This window comes from Streptopelia decaocto, assembly GCF_964273445.1.
Source record: "Streptopelia decaocto genome assembly, chromosome: 15".
NCBI lineage: Eukaryota > Metazoa > Chordata > Aves > Columbiformes > Columbidae > Streptopelia > Streptopelia decaocto.
The window spans coordinates 3,676,510-3,699,983 of record NC_138670.1 but is presented as its reverse complement, the minus strand read 5'-3'; the positions used below and the strand labels follow the sequence as shown (position 1 = coordinate 3,699,983).

The 23,474-nt window shown below is 45.3% G+C and overlaps 1 protein-coding gene across 5 annotated transcripts; it reads right to left on the bottom strand.

Annotated features, from left to right (window-relative positions):
• Positions 1-462: 462 nt before the first annotated feature.
• On the bottom strand, positions 463-22,714 carry RILPL1 (Rab interacting lysosomal protein like 1). 5 transcript variants are annotated; one of them, XR_014185492.1, is made up of 8 exons: positions 22,194-22,714; positions 18,589-18,739; positions 13,238-13,356; positions 12,186-12,404; positions 10,049-10,221; positions 9,429-9,521; positions 2,274-3,069; positions 463-2,176 (listed from the first exon to the last, which is right to left on the bottom strand). XR_014185492.1 is itself a non-coding variant. In XM_082066669.1 (8 exons), the coding sequence occupies exons 1-7, from the start codon at positions 22,485-22,487 to the stop codon at positions 6,424-6,426; spliced, it is 1,092 nt and encodes a 363-aa protein (XP_081922795.1). In that variant the 5' UTR covers positions 22,488-22,714; the 3' UTR covers positions 2,931-3,069; positions 6,379-6,423. The 5 variants fall into 5 exon arrangements, 4 of the variants coding, with proteins under 4 accessions (XP_081922792.1, XP_081922795.1, XP_081922793.1 ...); XM_082066669.1 differs by lacking the exon at positions 463-2,176 and adding an exon at positions 6,379-6,466 and having other exon boundaries at positions 2,931-3,069; XM_082066667.1 differs by lacking the exon at positions 463-2,176 and adding an exon at positions 5,486-5,573 and having other exon boundaries at positions 2,931-3,069.
• Between the last annotated feature and the right edge of the window lie 760 nt (positions 22,715-23,474).

Below are 23,474 nucleotides of genomic sequence, written 5' to 3'. Positions count from 1 at the left end.
GGTTCGTGAGAGAGCTCCAGATTTAATTACTTATGTGGCAGATATCCACACTCATTTAGTGAGACAGATGTCCTTTATGAAATAGTCACTTGTTGAAGAAATAGTAATGAAATAGCAACTAACTAAGCTGCTGAAAAATGTGGCCCCAACCAGAAGCTGGTGGAAAGTGACTTTATTTTCTTGAAGACAAGGGGACAGATGAGATCTTTAGTAATATGGTGTCCTTCCTTTGTTCTGTGAGGTGAGAGAGAAAAGCCATTGCTAAATATCTGTTAATGTATTCTAAACTGTATTTTTTGTCAGTCTTTGAATGCCCCTGTTGTGAACCTTGCCCAGTTTGAGCCTTTATTTCCATTAAGAGTTGTAGGAGCCTTTTTCAGGGGAAAAAGACACCCCTGTATGCTACACCCCTAAGAAGAGATGGTATTTAGACAAAAAAAAAGGACACAAGTCTTGCAGAAATACTTGTTTTTCAGAAATATTTATTAAACTGTTAAAATGATTTACTGCCCAACCAAAAAAAAAACCCAAAGAAACCAACCCAAAAAACTTCAGTGATCCTGCACTTTGCAGACAGGATTGTTACGCCCCATACCTGACAACATCCTGGCCCCTTTTCTAAAAGCAGATTTTACTTGAGTATTAAGAAACAACGTGACAGATCTTCAGATCTTTACATACTCTTCCCTACACGCCACCCTTTCTGATGGCACTTGGAGTGTACAAACTCAGCATTTCAAACATGAGACTGAGGAGTGAAGTGGTTAATACCAGCATGGCAGGAGCAACTTATTAGGTTTTTGAGGTACCGGGCTGCAGAGCTGGGTGGGAAAGGTCGTGCTGCTCGTGCCATTGCGTGGAACTGGCCACAGATCTGACCCGCGACAGCGCGTGGAGCTCTGGTGTCCGTGATCGGCTTTGCAGGGAGACGTGCTTTATGCAACATGGCTTAGGCGCCAGGGAAAACAGTTGTCTGTGTGTTTCTATTATCCCGGTGCGTTGCTCTCAGCTGATCTCAAAAGCGATGTGCTTATTCAGGCCGTGCACCCACAGCATTCTGGCATTGTTTCTGATCGCTGCGTCTCTCCTAAACGTGCCAAACGACTGAGCTGTGTTAGGGAGAGACCCAACGGGTGTCGCTCACAATTCACACTTTAACTGCCTGATACAACTGTAGTGTATTTTTTTTTTAATATGGAAGTGAAATTGAGATCTTAGTAACTTAAGCATGATTAAATTAAGACACTCCCCCCATTTAAGAATTGCTTTTCGTACATGGTGGGGGAAGTGCTGCTGTTTTATGGATATAGCTGCTATAAGCATAAAACTCCTGTTACCAAAACGTAACCAGACGACAGCATATCTGCTTCACCGAGCACCAGACGCTGCCGTCGCTATCTCAGATGCCTTTCATCTAAGGCCATGTTTCCTCCCTGCCCTGCACGGCTGTGACGCCGGGGACGTGCAGGAAACATCTTCTCTACCCAGAGCACACAGAAGGTCCGTGTTCAAACACAGCACAGTTACGGTTTGGAGCAGAGCAGCGCTCAGCCCACCGCTGCAAAACCAGTCTCCTGGCTGTGACATTATAGACAGGCTGATACCATTTGCTGCCCATATGCATTAAAAAATCCAGAGTCTTGGATTATCCTGTGTTAAAAACTGGCCTGCACCAAAGCCTCTCTCTTGCTGTCATTCAAGACTTCCGTACCTGGAGTAGTTGGAGCTTTACTCCAGCCTAAGCGTTGTTTTCTGCCCTTAGTGCTGCTCCTGAGAAGAGGCTCGATGCAGAGCAGGTGGAGTCGCTGGGGAAGGTGCCAGCAGCAGCTCACAGCTCCCACACTGAGCCACACATGCAAAGTCACCTACGGCCTCGCCACAACCAGCTACTCCTCACCAGCAGCACCGCGCTCCAGCGCCGACCCTCCTACATGGCCGAGTTCACAGAGTGGCCTCAGCACCTCCCCAGGTAGCGTTCAGTCAGAAAAAACATTTGGAATTGGGTTCATCTCTAAGTCAGTTACAATAGTTGATGTCAGGTAGTTGAGGATCTGTCACTCTGAACTAGGCAGTCTTACCTAGACAGAAAAGTGGCGTGTGACTTAATTAAAAACCTGCCTGTGGGAAAGAGACCTCGTTCCTTGACAGCAGCTGCTGCCACTCTAGGGGGAAGTCCCTGGTAAGAAGGAAAAAATTCAAGTGTTAGAATTCCTCCTGGTAAGCAATTTCCATTAGTACTGCAGAACTCATGACAAAACGCAAGGCACGCTCACCTCATACATCGGTTTCTTCATGCTTTAGGCACTATAAGCAGAAAGGGAAATGTACACTTGCTGTCCCTCTCAAGGCTACTCCAGTTTATCAGTGTGTATCAGGTGGATTTCCAAGCGGTTACTCTGCAAAATGCAGACGCCAGCTGAACTTCAGGGGACCCAGCAGCGCTAAGAGCTGCCATGGGGAGCGGCCAGCTGTCGTGTCCCTCTTGAAAAGATTCTTACAGAAATAAAAAGCAAACAACCGGTAGTGTTAACAAACAGGGTAAAAGAGTCTTTGTCACTAGATATTGTACACTGCAAACAAACTTCCAATAATGGCACAGGTCCTTTTTTTTTGGTTTAAAGAAGCGTGTGTTACTGTAGTTAATGCATGAACAAGACCATCGACTTGTTATTCAGCACAAGTCATCTAAAAGCTTCGATGTCCCAGGGTATCGGTGACTATTCCTACAAAGCTTGGATTCTGTTTTCAGCAAACAGTCACCAAGTAACCAGGGAGGGATTCCTGTTGAGCAGTACATCTGAAACGCAACCATCGAGGTGCGCGAGGCGAAGAAAAGTGATGAGCTGCCCCATTTGTTTACAGCAGCTTCTTGTCACCGGACTGTCGAGCCCTACTGCGGTAAACTCAACACCTCGAGGTTTTAGTCACAGATGCTGCAGGGCTTCTTGTCCTTGTTCGGTGTAGGAGTCATCTTTATTGGAATTTGACCAATCTCCAAAGGTATCCTGGAAGTGGACGTGTTTCTGTGACGCCTGCATACGCTTCTTATCACGAGAGAAGAAACTAAACCTTCCGGGAAGGGAGGGGAAGGAAAAGAAAGAAGAGTATTTACTGTTTGAAAACACTTCAAACACCCCACGCGATACACAGCACAACAAAACACCGAGCAAAAAAATCTGGTTGCATCTGCAAAAATCAAGGCAGTGAAGCCTGATGGGAGGGCATGTCAAAATGTTATTAGAGATGGAGTCATTGCAATCTCAAGCGGTTTGGCTACGGAAGCTTCAAATAAGCTCTAAATGCTGTTGAGTCTACAAGGTGCAGGGATCGTTATAGATGTATATTCCCCCTTCCCCAGCCCTGAGGTAAAGAAGCGACACAATACCGGTTAGTTTCTTGGCATAAGTAAAGTGGTATCTTTGGCTTTAAATCTGTATAGTTTGCCATAAAGCAGAAATAGATAATGTTTATAAGGGTGTCAGCAGGGAAATTCATAAGATAATAAGCCTCCACATTTTTTCCAGGTGTACAGACTTTGATAGATAGACTTGATTCCTGGAAAAATAAATGAATAAATGCACATATGTGCACCAGAGTTTGCAGGAGGAAGGCTCTAAACAAATGCACACAAGTGTGCACGTCATTTCCTATCACACGGCTTGGGTGCTCTAAGATAATGACGTACACGAACCAACAGCCATTTAATACAACAACAGAGCTAAAACCAGTTTTGCTGACAACAGAGCTAAAAAAATACAGTTGGAAAAATCCTTAATATCATTTTATTTATATAGGATGTAGTTACTTGGTTAGGCAAATCCAATGTTCGTCATGAGTTCGGTACAAGAGGTGTTAGTGTGGTGTTTAGGTCTGCTGAGAAATGCAAAAGTTGTGGTTCCAGCTACCAAAGGTTGGAATTGGCTGCTTGCCCGTTTGGTTTAACGGTGCATTTAGGAGGTAAATAGTGTTTTGCTTGCACAGTAATAAGCATAACGCAATTCTGAGCCAGGACAGGAACTGCTAAATCCTTCTACAGTAAATGTCAATATAAACTCAGGTGATGGAATATTGGTCAGGGCATAAACCTGACCCCATGTCCACACCACCCATCTCAGGTTCTTCTCCCCCCATCTCCCTCAGCATCACGATCCCAACCATCCCGCCGCCTTGTGCAGAGCCGGGAGCTCTGCCCTCCATGTCTCCAGTCTCCTAGGAGGCTGCATTTGACTGTCAGATGAGCTTTGAGGCAGCTTTCCTCAAAAAATATCCTATCATGCATGCAGGTAAGCATGATGGTTATTATTAAGAATATTAAGGATACTTATTTCTTGGCTACAAAATGACGTAAAAGGCTACCCAAGTGCAATGCCAGATATCTAACGTTGCTAGCAGGACCTGAACGTTTGCATTTCCTGGCTTCGAATGTGCAGCCTTAATAGTGAAATAAGTCTTTTGCACTTCATTAGCCTCATCCTTTTCTACCGCCTTCATCACAGGAGCTCAAAAATTCACACACATATGCTGTGTCTTTGCGGGGCCATGTCTGATTGCAGCTGACAGAAGAAGTGTCCTGTGACTGAGGCTTTTCCTGAGCATGTTTGGTCCTGCATGGCCAGGCTTAATGTCTTGAAGTCCACACAAATGACTGCTCTATTTATGCAGTAAGTTTCAAATGTCAAAGTAATTTTTCGCTTTATCATGAAACTAAACAATAGAAAAATATGTTTGTAAAATCTCTACACGAAGCAGAAGGGTTAGGCTTTTGTAATTCCTTCTGAAACGATGAGAATTGTTATTGTGCCTAGAAAAGGATGTTTGGGAAAAGCCTGTCCGTGTGGAGAGGAAGGGAATTTAAACACTGCGTTGCTGCTGTCAATATGAGGATCACTAAAGCAGCAGTTCTAATGCAAAGAGACTTTGCATTAACAATTATCAGTATGTCTCCCTGGGACAGCCAAGAAAAGGATGATAGAATAGATTATTGAGAGTGTATACTCTATTGCAAAATCCATAATCAGAGACAAAATATACCGTGCAGAGATAGAAAGACATGGAAGCAGCAGCCTATAAGTAACACTGGACATTAATGTAGATATCAGCCAGTACATTCTGTAAACCTAACTGATTGGTAACCAGTCATTAGAACGACATGGGTTTCTTCAAAAGCATTGGTGTGAATTGAGAATAGGCACACTTAGTTAGCAAAATTAACAGATGCTGGTTAAAATTGCATATTGCAACGATTTTCTATGAGTAAGGAGTGGTTTAGCATGGTAACATTAAGGCGAAAGGTGATAAAATGTCAATACTTGAGGATGAGCATGGAGGACTACGATGAGTTGAGTACTGACTGGTCATTCTGATGGGCACTTTGTTCCTCTGTGATCCCACAGGCAGCCGATGAGAATGTAACCAGCAGCGCATGTTAACACGGGGTCATGCAAAAGGGAGCCACGATACCAAACATTTAAAGAAAAATTCCTACAAGGGACACAAGTCTTCTTATTGGCTGCAATGTGGGATCGTCTGGAATCAATCCAGCTGCTACCATGGGCATTATGGCTGTAAAGATCCTGGTCAGGAAAGTACAGACACAGAAGAGATAAGACTGGAGCAAGGGAAAGAAAAAGCATTCCATTAAAAAGAAGAGAGGCAAACATGGTACATGGGGTTACTTTGAATTACCACACAGGACATGTTACAGGAGAGGTGGATCTGCATCACCCAAGACAGCTCTCCTCACTGAAAATCTCTTATTTAGAAAAAACAGTCATTGTAACAGTTTCAATTGCTTTCGAATTTCTAAAAGATACCACTTTTCTGTTTCTGCCTGTGGTCCGGGTTGGATTTCATCAAGCTATGACCACCTCTAGCAATGCAGAGCAGAGTGGATGTTTTTCTTCCCAAGAGACAAACAGGCACATACATGATGAAATGAGGGATGGAGGTGTATGTTACGAACTACAAAACAGGACTCTGCTGTGACTACTGGGTATTTGCACAGAAAACGGGGTTAGACAGGACCAGCATTACAGTTAAAGATTTTACAAATGTTTCACGTTAAAAACCAGTATCGCAGGTGAAATCTTGAAATAACCTCCTGTGCAAGCTACTTGGTTAAAGGGCCCGTGTATCTGTTCCAAAACAACCTGCGTCGCTTCACATGCAGAAAGACTCCAACTGCAGGCAGCTAAATACTAATTTGAAACCTTGCAACTCTTGTAGCAGAAACGCTTTCCAGCTGGCCAGCAGCAAGACTGGTTCTTTGTCAGAGTTCAGCACTTTTACCACGCGTTATACAGTTCAATTCATGCAACGTCGAGGCCGAGAGCGCGCGCTGGCGAGGCGCTCCAGCCCCACACAAACCTGCCAACACACCTTCGTCCGTACCTGGAACACCCTCTGTTTTTCTAAGGATTCTCCTCAGAGGTTCTCCCTTGTGCCAAATAGTTTTTTGAACTGTGGACTAATGTCAATTAAAGATTAAGTTGAAATCATGAGAGACGTTTCACTTGTGACCAAACGCAGCTCTCCCCAACACAGTCACTCTAACTGCTATTCTCAGATTAAAAATGAAAACAAACAAGCAAACATTGTTGTATCATTAGCAGTAGCTAGAACTTCTGGTTTTATGCATTGTGGCACAGAAATGAGACAGACACATCAGCTTTTGTAGACCGCAAGAATTGGAAGAAAACTTATGGCTGTTTCAGGCATTACATCAGTGGCAAACAAGCACGTATCCCTAAAGAGAAAACAAAAGGGTGTTTTCTGCTCAAAACAGAGGGAGCATTTTTAATCCTTGTGCTTCTCCTCCTCAGTAAAGCCTCCTGGTTACATTATTTCATCAAAATTCTGACATGTGATGTGGTAGAGACAAATCAGTTTGAGATCAGAGCACAGAGTTTGCCTCAAATATGCAAACCCTGGGAATGAAAAAATGCTGATTTATCTAATTTCTGGTTTCCGTTGTTTATGGAGATGCTGCACAGAACCAACAGAGCACATCTTAGATGGCACAGGCTACAGATACATCTGCCTCATTCCCTGAGATGCTGCGTGGTGAAGGAAAAAAGGGCACATTACACAGGGAAGCATCAAACTTCTCTTGAGAGGACAGCAACAGCCTCTCCTGCTTTTGTATTTGGGCTTTCTGTTTAAACCAGGAGGAAAGGTCTGAAATGAAGGGAAAAGCAAATACCAGTGTTACAAGTTTTCCTCATGTCATTGGCTATGGAGAGTTCTTTGGTTTTCCGGCAGTGACATTTCCTGTCTCTTTAGAGCACATCTACAAGGACACTGTTGCCAACACACACACACAGGAAGGGGGAAAGAAAAGAAACCCACACTAGATACATCCATCCAGACAGGCTGCAGGAATAAAACAAACCCGAAAACTATTACAGTCCTTCAGCTTACTTAAGTGAAGGGGTTTGTCTTCCCTTATTTAATGTGATGGCTACATTAAGAGAGAGCAGAAAAAAACCTGGGGACAGAGCATGACAGCTAAAGAAAGTCATTTCATCTTCAGAGCAGTTCAATACGTGCTTCCAGTGTCTGGCAGAAGAGGACTCTCACCAAACCAACATCATTTTATGTTTTATTGTGTGTGGTCTGAGAAACAAAATTCAGACAGGTGTCTGAACATGTGCACTGATTAGGCTGATGCTCAACAAATTTTCACTAATAAATAAACGGAGAGGATGAAAGCACTGAGAGAGCTGCTTGAAAACACGCCTGTGCCTCCTGCCGCCGCTCCCTGCGTTGCTGCCGCCTGAATGCAGAAGGCAGAGCCAAAGCTGGTACCTCGTCAGCATGTGTTCCATCGTACAACGGCCCTTCCCGTTTTTGTGCTGCCTTTGCTTCATAAATCAAGCATGGAAACTGCAATCCATGCAAATTGCGTAAACTGAAACCAGCCATCCCCCACAACGGGATTAGCTTTAAAAGGTACTAAAATAAATGTAAAAGCAAAGAGAAGCTTTACAGTGGAGATCTTGTGAGACAAAGTATTATTATCACCATCGCAGTTGCAGAATGAAAACTGAAGTCCAAACTCAAGATGTATTTTCTAGTTACATGAGAGGAAGGGTTCTCTCAGCAAATGAAGCAGCACAGACAGACACTGGAGTCTTCTGAAAATAATCAAAAGTGACCTCCTGGCTTTATGGTGTTTTGGACCAGTCCAGATCTTCCCATGGAACTTACTCGCACAGGGCTGCTGCTATTATTAAACAAGGACTGAAGGTTATGGACGTGGGGACGGGATGGAAGAGCTTTTTATGTGGAAAGAAATGTCTGTTCCAAAATCATTTATGCAGGTAAAAAAGTTAGGCTTCCAGTGTCACAAAAAACAAAGACTTGCTATAAGGTTACAGGACTTAATTTGAAATAAGTAAATGTACAAGAAGGGAGTTTCAACAGACAAATGGATTGGCTAACACTGCGGTTTTGTAATTAAGTGATATTTCAGTAGATGTAAACCTCTGAGAGTAAGCTTAGGTTTTGGACAGCAACATTAAATACTTCATGATAAGAAGGTGGGGTTCTTTATAGCCAGGAAAGCTGGCATCCTCTCCAGCAGTGAGTTTGTTCTGCAAACAAAAGGCTTGTGTGCTGTACACATAGGGCCTATCAGGGTCTGAAGGCTTAAGCCAGCAGGGAAATGGGCACAGCGAGGTCATGGGAAGCTTTGCTCTCCACACCCAACTGCTGCAGGTCTGCAGCTGGTTTTACTCGTGACCAACACTCTTTACACGTCTTCCGAGCATGACCAGCAGTTTCTGACCCTCCACCGCCTTGGGATGTGTGTTAAGGAACTGGTCCTTGCACTTGAACAGGAGCATTGTTCCTACAATCCTCGTACACTGAGACCCAGCACCGACTTCAGTTTTGGGCTCCCAGGACAGGTTGAGCTGTGCTCTGGATAAGACCACAACTGGCAGCACCTCCCTTTGGAGTCTGACTACGTGGCCCAGACAAGAAAATTCTCTAGGATCAGGTGTGTGTATTGCAGAGCTCAGCGGCTCGTCCCAGCTGCAATGAAACATTGCCACACATGCTCTTTAGGTTACACTGAACAGAGGGAAACATCAGAACTGGCGTGGGCTTCTTGGGCAGACCAGTGTGGCCCATAAACACCAGCACACAGAGCACGGTTGGACTCCCTGCTGCTGTCTGCACGTAGGGACCTAAAGGTACCGCAGGAAACAATCCGAGACTGAACGGTGACCCAGAACTAGGCAGAAGTTTTCCTCAAAGCCAACTGCTGTTTCATGATACCTGTCAAGTGCTCCTTTGATGTCTCACTCATATACATTAGAGATGTCGTTATCTTAATTTTAATATTCTTTAAAACTGTCCTACCCATAAGAAACATTTAGTATTTGCAGACTATATCCAGTATCCTTAGAAAATATGCTACTTACAGGCGTTTGATTCCAGATTCAGGCTGAGTTGAGGGTTTTGACTGAATTATGGGTGTAGGTTGAGGGGATCTGGTTTCTTCTTCTGTTTCCTCACTTGAAAGAAAGAAAAGATAATTAACGTTCTCCTCCCAAGCCATGGAAGTGCTTTAAGTTCTAAAATTCAGTCTGAGGTAGTACTGTTGATGAAGAAATGCAAAAAGATCTGTTCCAAGCTCATTGAAATCAATGGGAGTTTTTTTTTGTCAACCACGGAGCAGCACCTAGAACGGAGTCTCCTTTCAGTATTTTCTTCCCATTGCAACAAGGAGGGGCAGAAGAGGAACACATTGAATAAAAGTTCTAGAATTTTCATTTTAGACCCACTCTTATCCTCGTTTTTTGAGTTCAAAACTGTTGAATGTTTGTAATCTCTCTAAGATTCAGCGGGAAGCTGGGAGTTAGGGAAGGACAGTTTTGAGGAACCAGATTCAAACTAAAGCCATATGCTTGCAATCTCTACCTTAAGCCTTTGCAGAAATATAAGCTTGTTGGACATGATTTAAGAGCACGTTTATGGTTTCTAGACCTGCCCTATGGCTCCTCTGTGTATAGCATGCAACAGGAGAGCAGATCTAACTTACCTTTTGTAATATAAAAGCTCCTCTTGAAGTAAAAACACTTTAGATTTCAATTCGTTCCTCTCATGAAGGACATCCCGGAGCTCCTGCAAGGTGAATCTTGGACGATTCGGATCTTTTAGGTCCATTGCCATCTTTTCTGACTCTGAGAGGCAGTCATCGTTGTTTGGTTCTACCTGGGAAGTGAAACACGGTCTTTAAATTCACCATGTGAGTGCGTGTCTGAGGAGTGTAAAGTATTTCTCAGTCTACCAGCAGCCGGGTCAGGCACCCGCTCTCCTCGCAGGATGCAGAGACCAGAGTCTCAGAGCTCCTGTGTTGCAGTGACACCTCGCTGGGATACACGCTGCAAATTTGAGGAGCTAACTACAGAAATTCTTAAAGAAAACCCAGTTTTTGGAGGCCTGATCCAACCCTCTTTTGAGCTAATGTGTTTGTCAAATAGTTTTGCTATCTATAGATACAGGATTTCAGGTTAAACCTGACTGGGCTACAGCTGTTGCATTATCAATTTCTAGAGCAGGGACTGCAGTCCTTGTCCTGCACAGACAAAGCCGCAGAGCGATGCTCGCTGCTGTTTGATTCACCCCATTCATTCTTTACACAGACTACAATAAATAAAAGAATGACACAACCTAACAAGAGGTTCAAAGGAAGTTACCCAAACATTTTTCTTCACCCCTCTAGATTAGGGTCTGAGCTGATGCCTGTTCTTTTGGTTGTATATTTGCCTTTGCGCAAATAAGCTATTTTTGCTAGATTTTACTCAAATCAACAAAGACTGCGCAGCCGGTAGCCAATGCAAATGTACTTGACTGAAGCCAACAAGCAACGTCCATTCCAGAGCACGCAGCTAGTCCAGCTTGCTGCTCGCCACTGCGGTTCAGTCCAACCACCCTCCTGGCAAAGCCAGCGGGGAACGGCTCTAATTAGAAGAGGCGCCACTGCCACGGAATTGATGAGCTGGAGAGAGGTACAGAATGCATCCTTTCTCTCCAGACACTGAAGACACTTTCACTCCTGCTGGCTCCAGGCCTGGGCTCCACAGCCCCATTTACAAATCTGGGTGTCCTGACTAAATGAACAGCAATGAAATCATCCTTTTCGTGATTAACACAGTGTTTGCCCCATTCAGCAGTGACATGTTAACACTGGCTGTCACGTCCCAGGGGGGGACCAGGGTACCCCATCAGTTCTTTCATATCAGAAAACCCCTTATCCTATTTTTTGCTCTTTAAGAGCAGCATTAGGAAACAGAAATGCAGCTTTAGAATGACAGAAGTACTGTCATATGCACGAAGAAAAATCATTGGAACCATAAAGAGGACGAAGGGATGCACCAGATCAGAGATGGGTCTTTCTCTCAGGGAGCTCCCCAGGTTTTCATTCCTGCTGCTCTGACCTCAGGCCCAACTCCAGATTGACCCTTTGACTGTTCCTGCAAGTACCTGAGTACACAAGCAGTAATATTTGCTTTTCATGATCATTTGTGCTAGTAATGCTTCACTGCACTAATTCTAATAGGAAGCGGAAGCAGAAATAAGGCCGAAATTGGTTCATCTAAAAGGTGCCTTCAAATATTTATGTATTGATTTGGTGGCAATGGACCGGCTTAGTCCTGACAGATGAGAAGTGCCCTAAACACTGTGAGGACCAAGCGTGCAGAGTTCTGCATTGTCTCTGTGACCCCTTCTGACACTATTTCTTCTACGGTTCACACGCCACCACCGTCACAGTACATTGCATCTTTGGGACCCATTAGGGCTCACATCTTTGCAAACTCGGCAAAGTTTATGCTACTTATCAGCTGTTTATCTTTTGGAAATTCCAGACTGTTTAAGGGATGGGTTTGTTTTCCTCTGGGGAAGGGGTTGATGTGTACAAACAAAATTAAGCCAAGCATAGTGATACAGCAGTACGAAACTGCTATCTGCCTCCAATCCAAACTAACAGCTGATGCTCCAGAGATTTTGGATCGCTTCATGATGTTTTTAATAGAACACTTTCCTTTGAAGCAATGATTTGTTCTGGTATTTGGCAAATTCTGCGTCTATCATGTTTATCCAAAGAAAAGGTGCTTGGTATGAAGCCTGAGGCTCTTTAGAAGGCTGTTTAAAAAGTGATTTAAAGTGCGTCTTACCTTTTCTTCCTCCCCATTTTGGCTGTCCTCACCCTGCAGTTTCTCTCGCAGCTTCCCCAGCTCTGCTCTCAGGTTGCCCATCTCCTGCTCCTTGGTTTGCAGATAAGCCTCTAACTCCACCTTCTGCTCAATCAGCGCCTTCCCCTGAGCCTCAACGACGGTGATCCGGTGCCGCAGGTCGTGGTTAATTTTCATTAACCTGTTCTGTTGCTGCTGAAGCTGCAAAACATTGATGCAGTAGGTCAGCATCTTTCAGCCATGACCACCAAGTCCCAAATATAATGTTGAAGAAAAAGTTGTGTGTTCCTATTGAATTTAATCTGGAAAATTCTCCCCCATCCTCCTCCTCTTTGCCCCCAGATTATTTTTTTAATATCTAATTATCTACTACAGTTGCAGTCACCAAAATTTAATTGGTTTCCAGAGTAAAGAGGCATTTTTTCCCCTAGTAAAGGGAATTCTCCAGCTAAAAGCAAATCCATCACTTCTGATATTATGTTTCAAAAAAGCAAAGCTCAAGGACAGGGTGGCTTACAGGATTCTGAATCAAATCTTAACCCAGAGCAGAGGAGAGACAACATAGAGGAATGCTTAGTATTCAATTGATATTACAAGTACTTTTCTTGGAGCTGTTAGGCTCCCTCCTAAGGCAGGATGTGACCTTCTGGGCATTGTATGGACAGCATCAATTTGAAAGGCCAAAGGCACGTGGGTAGAGTGGAGATCACCTGGGTCTGGCCTCACTAGTACCAGAAAAGTCCCACGGCCTCAGGAGATGAGGATGGGAAGCAAAATATGGGTCAGGAGGTCATTCCTCCTGACACAGAAAGAACCAAGATGTGACACGATTCCCAAAGTCTCAATGGAGTCTGTGACTCATCTGAGACTAAACCCAGATCTCTTGTGCTGTGGTCCCCAGGGCCACCCATCCTCTCAGTGACCTTCTGTTCACTGCTGGCAAAAGTGACCCGGGCATTAATTTAAAACTTGAAAGCAGACTGTGGAAGTATGGGTGAGAAAGAAGAGAAACAGGAAGACTAAGAGCCACTTACAGCCTCTACATCCTCATTTTTAAGTCCAAGTTCCCGGTCCTTTGCTCTGATTTCATCCCTCTGTTTATCTACCACTTCCTTCAGCTTCTTCATGACTTGTCGCTCTCTCTCTGACATTCCTGGTTAAAAAAAGAACACAGGAAACAAACTAAGGACAATCAGGAGCTGCTGAGACTGAGAACAATAACAGTGAGAAATATTTAGGTAAAGACTTTGGAAGTTGCCCGCTGGTAGAATTACAGAGAAGCTGTTGGAAGATGCTTTGAAGGTTGCTTCAAGGGTAACAGGAACACAGGTGACACAATGCAATCCATAAAGCCGCTGCACAGAAACTCCTTAGCAAAGGAACTGACAGTCCTCAGAAACATTTGTAACAGGGGAGTGACACTGCTACATCTTGCTGCCTCAGCAGTTTTACACCACTGTTCACACTGCGCGCTGGGAACTTGGTTATCTGTGTGATAATCTGCACAATCAGCTGGCCAAGATCCACTGAAAATTGTAAAAAGGATGGTCTGGATCCTCAGCAAGATCTAAACAGCATGTCAGTGCCATGGATGGCATCCAGATCCAAATGAGCCCAGGTGAACTGGGCTAGAATGAGTTTACGTTGAAACCCAGTTTTGTGTTGGGTGAAAGGGAAAGGAAGCAGGACCTGCAGAGGGCACCTCCACCCTGAGCCTAGAACAGAAATTTAGTCGGAATTATAGTCACGTATTTTCTCCTCATGTTTTGCAACCCTTTCCCCATCCTACTGTATGATAACTCATATTTAGAATAACTGTACTTCAGAGAAAAATGCTACAGGGCATTTCACTTTTGAAAGATGATTGGAACATCACCAAGAATCCAACATCCTGTTTGAAAATAAATAATGGACTGGATTCATCTGACATCTGACCAACGAATCATGAGGAAATATCATAAATCACAAAACAGGAAGCTTTTTTCCATTATTTGCCATTCGAGAGATAATGGAGAACTCCTGGCACTCCAGTGATGGGCTCTTCAGAGCAAACACAGACCAGATGATTTAGCTCGGTGAGATGATAAATCTACTGCACTAACTGCGCATGGACGTGCAGTTTGATGGTTGTCAACTATCACATAAAATCACGTTGCACAACGTGAGCCATAGGATGGCTGGAGATGAAAGCCTGTGACCAGGGTGCTGTGTGGCTGCTCTGGCCAAAATCCAGGCCAAGCAGGAGCTCAAATCCAGGCTCTGCTGCTGTCTTGGTCCATTGCCTTTGGCAAACTACTTAGTTATGTAGTTCTTCAGTTTCCTCCCTTTACAAAACCCTCTGGGGTGGCTGGAAAGCCAATTCCTTTTTAATACATTAAAGCAGTTCCCACATCAGAAAGATGCTGCATACACATCAAATGTATCCAGCTGCTCAAGTCTCTACTTACTAACATCAGCTCAGACTTTCTGGTTATGTCCTTCCCTCATCAGAGAGATCCAAAGCTGCATGTCATTAGGAACTCCAGCCTACAGATCATCTGCGGTTTGAACTGATGGATAAGTGTCTCGCTGCTGAAGGACCAGAGCTGCGGCACAGCAGAGACCGCTCTGCTGGGCAAGGGACTGGTGACCACGGCTGGTGACCACGGCTGGCCCGGGACGTGGTTCAGAGGACACGTTCCTGCCAAACCCCAGAAAAGAGCCGAGAGTGACACGGTGTTCACATTCTAGTATTACATTCTCATCTTCTTTAATTCAGTGGTGTGTGCTGCTCTATTTCTGGATCCTGGTCCTTATCTCTCTGCTCTAGGTTCTAACTCTTTGCAGGATTATTCCTCACTATGATAACAGCTCGTAGCCACCAGGGAGGACAAGCAGACACACATTCTGCTGCTTAACTCTTCTAATGGATCCACGCTCTCCCATCACAGAGGTCTGATCCAGCACTGCAGCCACAACCCACAGGACAGGTTCCTGGGTCCAGTCTCAGGACTGGACCCAACACATCAGCAGTTTTTAAAACAAAGAAACCCCAAACTTTGCCTTGAAGCACAGAGGGACTGCAGTGAAAGTCCAGACTGGTGGTTTCACCCCAGCAGGAGCCAGGAATAGTGAGTGCAGCTGGATTCATTAGTACTTGCGAGATGCTTTGAGATCTCTAGATAGCAGGTGCTATTTAAAGCATGAAGTACCATTTTAGTGCTGACTGCTTTTCCTCCCACTGCGCTCGTTTTTCTCCCTAACATTTGGTGAACATAAAAGACTTCAATTGTGTGCACGGATCACTACATTATCCTTTGTATTTCAGGAGGAGGGGAAAGGAAAGGTGGGAAGTGTTTGTGAAACACTCACATCTTCTTCTATTTCCTCCAGCACTGTGGAAGGGAAGAGTGAAATCACTAAGGTCCCTAAATGTAAAGTAATTAGCTCTAAATGATTCCAAGACTAATAACTGTGGGATCATAAATGGCACGCCCAGCCGGCTTCTCTAGGCACAGCCTATGAGCAGCTTCCTGTGGGTTGCTGTGATCATTGCATTGTTCCTGGGGATTGCTGTGATCATTGCATTGTTCCAGCAAGAGAAAGGGAAGCAACTGAAAAAGAAAATTTAAAAAAAAAAAAAAAAAAAGGAAAAGAAACTGAAAAAAACACCCCACCAACATTATTTATGCTTAAGGACCCACTTACTGTTGTTTATATATCTATCACAACAGGCCAAAGTGCCAGTCAGGGCCTGTGGCACTACGCCAATACCTGAATACTCAGATTGTTAGTTTTCCTTCACTTTTGAAAGGGAATTGTAGGTTCCTCAGCAGCCGGCACAAGGGGTTCACACAACTGTTGCCGTCCTGCTGCCTCCCTCTGTTCCCACAGCCCGTCTGAGCCAGCAGCTCCCTGGCTGCAGTGACACAGCAGCCTGCCCGTCCTGTCTGACACGCGTTCGGTCAGGTTTGCTCCTGGCATTTGGCTGGGATGTCCCAGCCACTCGGCACCATCAGGAAGTGCTCAGTTTGAGCTCGGGATGAGCAGCATTAATGGATTTTGCAGACTCATCTCTAACCCCTCCTGCGTATTTTGCCGCACATCCTTTCACATGAGCCTCGTCTGCTCAGCCCCTCGGCAGGTGCCCCCTGTGCGGAACACTCCTGTTTAGACAGGATTGCATCCTTTTCTCCTATAAACACCTTCATTATGCTAAAGCAAGGCTCTGCGACTATGAATTGGCAAGGATTGAATCTCGAAGTCTTGCACACCCAAATCACTGCCCTAAAAATAACTGCTTTAGCTGTCTGGTGAGTTAATCCCAGGGGGTAACCACTGAGGGAGACACCATCACAGAACTAAATCACACCGAGATACAAAGACTGGAGTCTGCTCAGAGTATCTAACAGAGTGTCTAGCTTGAAAACTTGCCCCTGTAGACTCTGTACATATCGTATCAAATGATGGAGACTGAAAAAGAGCAGCATGACTGCTTATTGACACTATCCAAATAAGTCAGTTGAGATAAATCTATCCCCGTTCACCAATGACAAAATTTCCTAAAAGGAAAACAGTTGGGTTTGATAGAATGGGTCCCATTAAGGAGGTAAATTGATGTGATTTGACTTAAGCTGATGATTTTGGCCAAAGAATACCAGTGGTCCCGGGATCTGGTCTCTGGAATGGGTTTATAGGGTTTGTTTGTGTTATTATACTTGGTTAGGCACAGTAAAAATAACAAGAAAAGCATGCCTGGCATCTGCTTGGCCAGCCGAATGTGAAGAGTATGGCTATATTTAAATAGCACATGAGCTGCAGTGAGCGAGATACCCATGGGAAGAAGAAAAACAAAAAAAGGAGAGAACAAAGGGGAAGATGATTCTTTATAACAGGACGTCATAGTCTTCATTGTCCATGACTCATCACTGCCATTCAGAAACTTTGCATGGAGTTTGTAAGGCTGATGTTGAGCGACTTCTTTGCCATTAATTGACTCCTATACTGAAAACATGGCACTTGTCGTAAAAAAAAAGTGGTGATCATGAGAGATTTAACAATTTTTGCTTTTCGAATATTTCATTATGCTCCTCCCCAAGGCAAGTGAGCAGCACTCGGCCTCTGGGAGGAAGCAAGTGCAAGTTCTGCGGCGTTGGACAGTTTCATCCACCTACAGCGAGCGCCTGTTTGATCCCAACCTCCAGCAGCTGGCAAAGGATGTCGCTTTGTTCCTGGTGCTTTACTGGAGAGCTCAGCCGTGCGCTCTGGTTTTCAGATGGCCGAGGGCTCTGCACACCACGCAGAGGCTGTTGGCCTTTCGAGGGAGCCACGACCTCACTGATCGGCAGAACCTGCTGTGGAAGCCCAGAGTCCTGTCCATACACCAGCAGCTCCCAGACTGACTCACCATCGCCGGCAGGTTCTGCTGCTGGGGTGACGCTGTCCCCACGCTCGGCTGTCTGCTCCAGCTCTCATCCCCAAAGCTGCACAGGCTTTTTGTTTGTGTTCATTTTTCCCAGCTCCTCAGCTTAAACCCCAGCAAAGTATCGTGAAATGGACTCGGTATCCAGCAGCCTCAAATGACGTGCTACAAACTGTGGAGCCAACAGACAGCTGTTCGTCTGCTCTTGGGAAAGAGCTGTTTGCTGAGCGGTGGGTGAGAGCTGGCGATGGCAATTGTTGCAGTTGCTGCAGTGAAATCCACCTGTACCTGCAAGTCAGAACCTTATGTCTTGAAATACACTCTGCCTCACGAAAGACATCACCCACAAACTGGTCATTTCAACTCTTCAGGATTCACCCACTCCCTGGATTAGAAATCTCTTCACTTACTCTAAATTGGCTCTAAGTCCCAAATAAGTGAGAGAACCCTAAAGGCAGATAAACCAAGTGAAATGACTCTCGCCTATTCTAGGAGAGGATCACAATATTCTCCTAGAATATCTCCATATGGTGGACTGATGTAATTCAAAAAACTCTCAATTTGCTGCCTTACAGTTATCCTGAATAGATCAAAAGTTGCACTTATTTTTGTGCATGATGGTGAAATAAACATTGCTGAATGGATTATTCCTCTTGAATTAGAAAACATAAGGAGGGCTTAGGAATGTTTTCTGCAAAAAGCAAACTAAAATGATAGACCAAAAAAATGAAGCTAGGCTTTACTTTCAGAGATGCTTCTCAGCCTAACAAGAAGTTGTTCAGGCTTTTCTTTCCCTCCTACCCCCACCTTGTATCACGTCTTCAGTGTCATCATGTATACTGATATTTCCTATTCAGGTAAAAACAAACCCCAAACCCACATTAATCTATAAGAAAAGAGCCAGGCTATCCAGTCAAAATATTTTTTATAAAGTATTGCTTTTTATAACAAAAGCAAGTACTGAATTTGAAATATCAAACTTGCCTTCATGCTTCTGAAATTCCTCTTCTGTGAAATTAATGTCTTTGTGAGACAAGTTTGTCATCAGTTGTTTATTCTCCTCCTGCAGCTGTGCAATTTGGGTAAGAAGGTCCTGTGCTTCCCCTCTCCAGACATCCTCCACCAGTTCTAATTCCTAAAGGGTAGACCGGGACAACACGTTGGTATTTTTAAACACATTAAGAGTCTTTGACTCGACTATTTACAGATCAAACCAGTAACAATCCCACTGTGATTCTTATAGAAAAACCATTAAATGAGACTACTTTGAATTTCTTAGAAGACATCTACTTTTCTAATGCCAGCATCAAGAAACCGACTATCAACGTCTCTTTTTGTAAACACACAAAGAGACAATTCCTGATGCAAACATTTTTGACATGCAGGTTACCCAAAGGATGGCTCCTTATGCCCCATTTTGCTGTGAGCACCAGATGAAGGGAACTGCTCTGTTCGACAAGAGAATCAAACATGAGCAACAATCCCCTCCTGCATCCCGGGAAGCAGCACAAGGGCTGGTAGAAATGCCCCAGAAATATCCCTCTGCGTGGGCCAGGGGAGGCAGCGCTAGGAATGCTCGTTTTGAAAGAGCAGCATCTCCAGCCTAAATTCTGTTATGAAACACACGTGTAAAATAATGATACAGTGCAGCAAACTCTGAGCTCCGAGTGCACATGGTAAACACAAGGAAAACTGTGCTGCTCCTCATGTAAATTGTTCTCCAGGCGAAGTCGTGAGCGGCACCGATGTTGGCGGCAGCGAGACGGGTCATGACAACAACCCCCATTTGTCAGGACGCTGCGTGTCAAGAGCAGCTGTCGCCAATCTCCGTAAAGGTCAAATTAGGACAAAAAGTATAAAGTCCTCAAGGAAAAACAGTTGTATTTAGAGCTTTACTTGTTCCAAAAGCCTTTTTCATAAATCATACTTCTGCAGCAGGGGGCATTCTCTGTATTTTCACGTATGTGCTTCAATCACAAAAAGCCGCATGCAAATCCCTGGAGCCGGGCTGAGTCACTTGCTGCTTTCTACATTCATCCAGCCCCTTTCCTACCTAACAACAAAACACGCAGACAACAACCCCGCCAAGCACAGCTCTAGGCTAAAATAAGCTCTGCCGAGAGATTAAAGGAGAGATTTCTGGTTTGGATGTATGCTCTGATAATGGAAAATCATATTCCTATTGACTTTCTGGTCCAGATATCATTTTATTCCAGTATTTATCACTACATTGTTGTCATTTTATAACACCTGCTAAAAGTTTTGCAGAAAACACTATATGACAGATTATAAGTAACATATAGGTATTACAAGCCATGCAGACTTAATAATTAAAAAGTAAATAAAGTTTCATGGATCACCTCTATTTTACTTAAAACACTTTATTGTGAGAGAAAAGCAAATCTGTAATGAAATTGATAGTGCCCAATACCTACACCATTTACAGTGATGCTGCATATTACAACTCTGTAGCTAAAATAACACGCTGACCTAGTTTAGATAATAAAACAGCACATTCGTCAGTTAGAAACAACACACAAAATAGAACACACACAAACCCCCAAACTATCTAAACTTACATCATTTATGTGTAGCCACACTGTAAACACACAACTATATGAAAGTTTGCCTAGGCAAAAGTTCTTATTTATTTATTGCTATTGAAGAGCCCAATAAATTGGAGGAGAAATTAACTTCTGAGCCCTCGTTAGCACACGTATTGGACAGCCAAGGCAGATCTCTGTGCCCACGGGTGCCAGCCAGCTCTGGAAACTCCAGGCAGCGCTAAGCCAGGTTTACAGGCAGAACAGATTCACATCTAAAGATTTTAAGTGCTAAAATCTCAAGCTGGTGCTTGCAAGGACCACTTAAAGCTTGTCTGGGTTGGGTTTTGGAGGCTTTTGGGTCACAAATATTTCTCAGTCTCTGGCTTTTTCTGCTTACCAAGTACCTGTCCTATGAAAGAGTCTTCAAACCCTCACACGGGAACACAGACTGTTCTATAGGGTCTTGGTGCGCTGGGGATCAACTCAATTAAAAAAAAATACGTATCATGTACTTTATTTTCCCTGTTAAAACATGTTTCCACCAGAGTTTCATCTGGATCATCTAACCGCTCCCTGAGCCATTCCATGTCTGTCGGAGAAGCTGGCAGGGAGATCAGCTGGCATCTGCCAGGCACTGTTACGCACTGAACGAGTTTAGAAAACTTTTTAACACATATATGAACTTCAGGAGCATCCACGCAGAACATCAGCTCGTACAACGATACTGGGTGTCGCTACCAGGCCCAGTTCAGTATCCACTTCACCACGTAGCATTTTGTAGATGTTTGCGATAAAGAATTACTGTTGACTCTGCCTTGGGCAGTCAGTTCTGCCAGAGGTGACGTGCCGTCCAAAAACCTGCTGGCAGCCAGGGCTCGGGAGAGTTAGTTTGATTGTAGCAGAGGGGGCAGACACCGCATGGGAGCAGCACAACAGAACACCCACTTGCCTCCTTAGATGTGTTAGAAGGGCAAGGTTTGGTACCTATGCTATCCTCTAGACCTTCTTCCTTCATACCTTGGAGACTTACCAGGGCTTTATACATTAAAGATCTTCTAACCATCCTTTTCAGAGACACTATAGATTCCCTCTATAGATTCCCTGAGATTCCCTCTGCAAAATGTTGCAGGAATTATCCTGAATTTTCCATATCTTAAGAGAAAGTCCCCAGCTGATTCTTTTAAAACATAAAACTTGAATTTACTGAAATTAAAGCCAACTCTTGAAGTTTAAGTCATCTACAAATTCCCTTTCTCATTATTCTGAATCTGTGCAAGCAGGAATGGCATAAGGCAGCAATGATGATTGAGCAGAGTCACTTACAAGAACCATTCTTTAAGGAGTAGATCTGCCGCTTGCACTGCAGCAAGCGGAGCAGCTCGTGCTGTCCTGCCACAGGAGGGTAACAGGATAGGGAAACGATCTCTACCTTGGGCTTTCATGGGAACAGAGTCAGGGGACACTGTGACCACCCCAGACCGAGCCAAGGGACAACATCTTAGCATCAGCGGATGGAGCAGGAATCCGGGAGACTTCTCTTCCCTGCTCTTCATTGCTCTGAAATCACTTGATCCTCCATCTCTGTCCTATGACTTGCCTTCCTGATGAGTGTGCCAGGAAAACTAGGCAGATAAATCATTCCCAGCTCTGGAGAGAAGTGTATTATTGTCTGTGACCTTTCCCGGCCTAGCAGGAGGCAGCACTATCCTCTCCTCAGGAGAGGGGATGGAGCAGGAATCCTAATCGGGGAGACGCAAGGGGCAGGATATGCGGCGACTGGGGAAGGGGTGGAGAAAGGGAAGGAGGAAGGAAACTTCCAGGAGGGAAAGGAAAACAACAACACACCCAAACCCTCAGCCACGCTGTGGCAGCATCCGCGCCGAGCCCGGCGCCTGCCCCGGCCGCTCCGCCCGCGTTCCCCGCCGGCACCGGGACACCCCGGCCCGCACCCCGGCCGCCCTCTTTGTTTTCCCGGTGGCGGGCGGGGGGCCGGGTCCCGGTTGTCCCCAGCCCCGCCGCGTTCCCCCGGGCCCCATCCCGCACCTTCTGGTGCTTCCGCTCCTTCTCGATGCGGTCCATCCTCTCCAGGCGCAGGCGGTCGAGCTCCAGGCGCAGCTCCTCCATCTCGGGGTTGATGTGGTTGCGGCTCACCAGCACCTCCAGGATCTCCAGCACCCGCACCACCTTGGGCATGAGGCGGGCGATGGCCTCGCAGCCGTGCTGATCGATCACCCGCTCAAACTCCTGCCCCACGGCGGAGGCGATGTCGTACACGTCCATGACCGTCAGCTCCGCCGCGTTCTTCTCCAGGGCGGGCGGCGCCCCGACAACGTCCATGGCTCCCCCGGCCCCGCTGCGCCCTCATAGGCAGCGCCGGGGCTCCCTCCGCGCCGGGGCTCCCTCCGGCAGCCGCCCCCGCCTCCCCGGCGGCCCCGCGCAACTCCCGCGAACTCGGGCGGACTGGGCGCGGGGGGGTGTTTAAACTTGGCCGGGCGGCGGGAGGGGAGCGGCGGCGGGAGGGCGGGCGGGCGCGGTCTCCCCGGCACCCCCGCCCCGCCGCTCGGGGCCAATGGCCGGTGCCGGGCGGGCCGGGGGAGGCTCCGCGCATGCCCGCGGTCCCCGCGCCGCTCCGGGCTGCGGGCGGGGCGGTCCCCGCCGGGGAAAGTCGCTGCTGCTCCGCGGGGGTCGTTTCGCAGAGCAGCGTCGGGATCTCGCTTGCGCTGAGTTGCTCCGGCAGCGGGTTTGCTCGTGGTATCGACCCTGAAGAGAAGCTGCCAAATTAATGGGTACTGTGATTAAGTTACAAAAGACGTGCCCATCATTAACCGATTGACATGATAAATGCTTTCTGCAAAACGAGGGGATATTTTTCAAGTTTTAGATCCTTCTGCATGACAAGAGGGAGACAAAAGATTAAGTAATATATTGTCTAGAAGCGGAGTGCTTAGTTTATATGTAACTAATAATTAATAGATGTATTATAAGTAAGAAACTAAACAATTGTCACTAAGGCCATCAATTACTTTTTAGTATAGATGTATTTCATTTTTTTTTTAAATTGTAATGCTTATGTAAAGATTGTGTGAAAATAAGCAATGCAAGAGCATCCAGTCATCGGAGCAGTTACGGAGGATGGATCTACTTACAGAGGAATTTAAATCAAAGTGTATTTTTCTGATTAAGTTTTTCAGTATTTTTGCCTTCAGGGCTACTGTGCACTTTCATTTCTTATCCTCATGATGTTTAGTAAGAGGTGCTCTGGATAAGTCTTTAGATATAAATTAAATGTGCCCTGAAATTATTTTAGGTTCCAATCCTGCCACT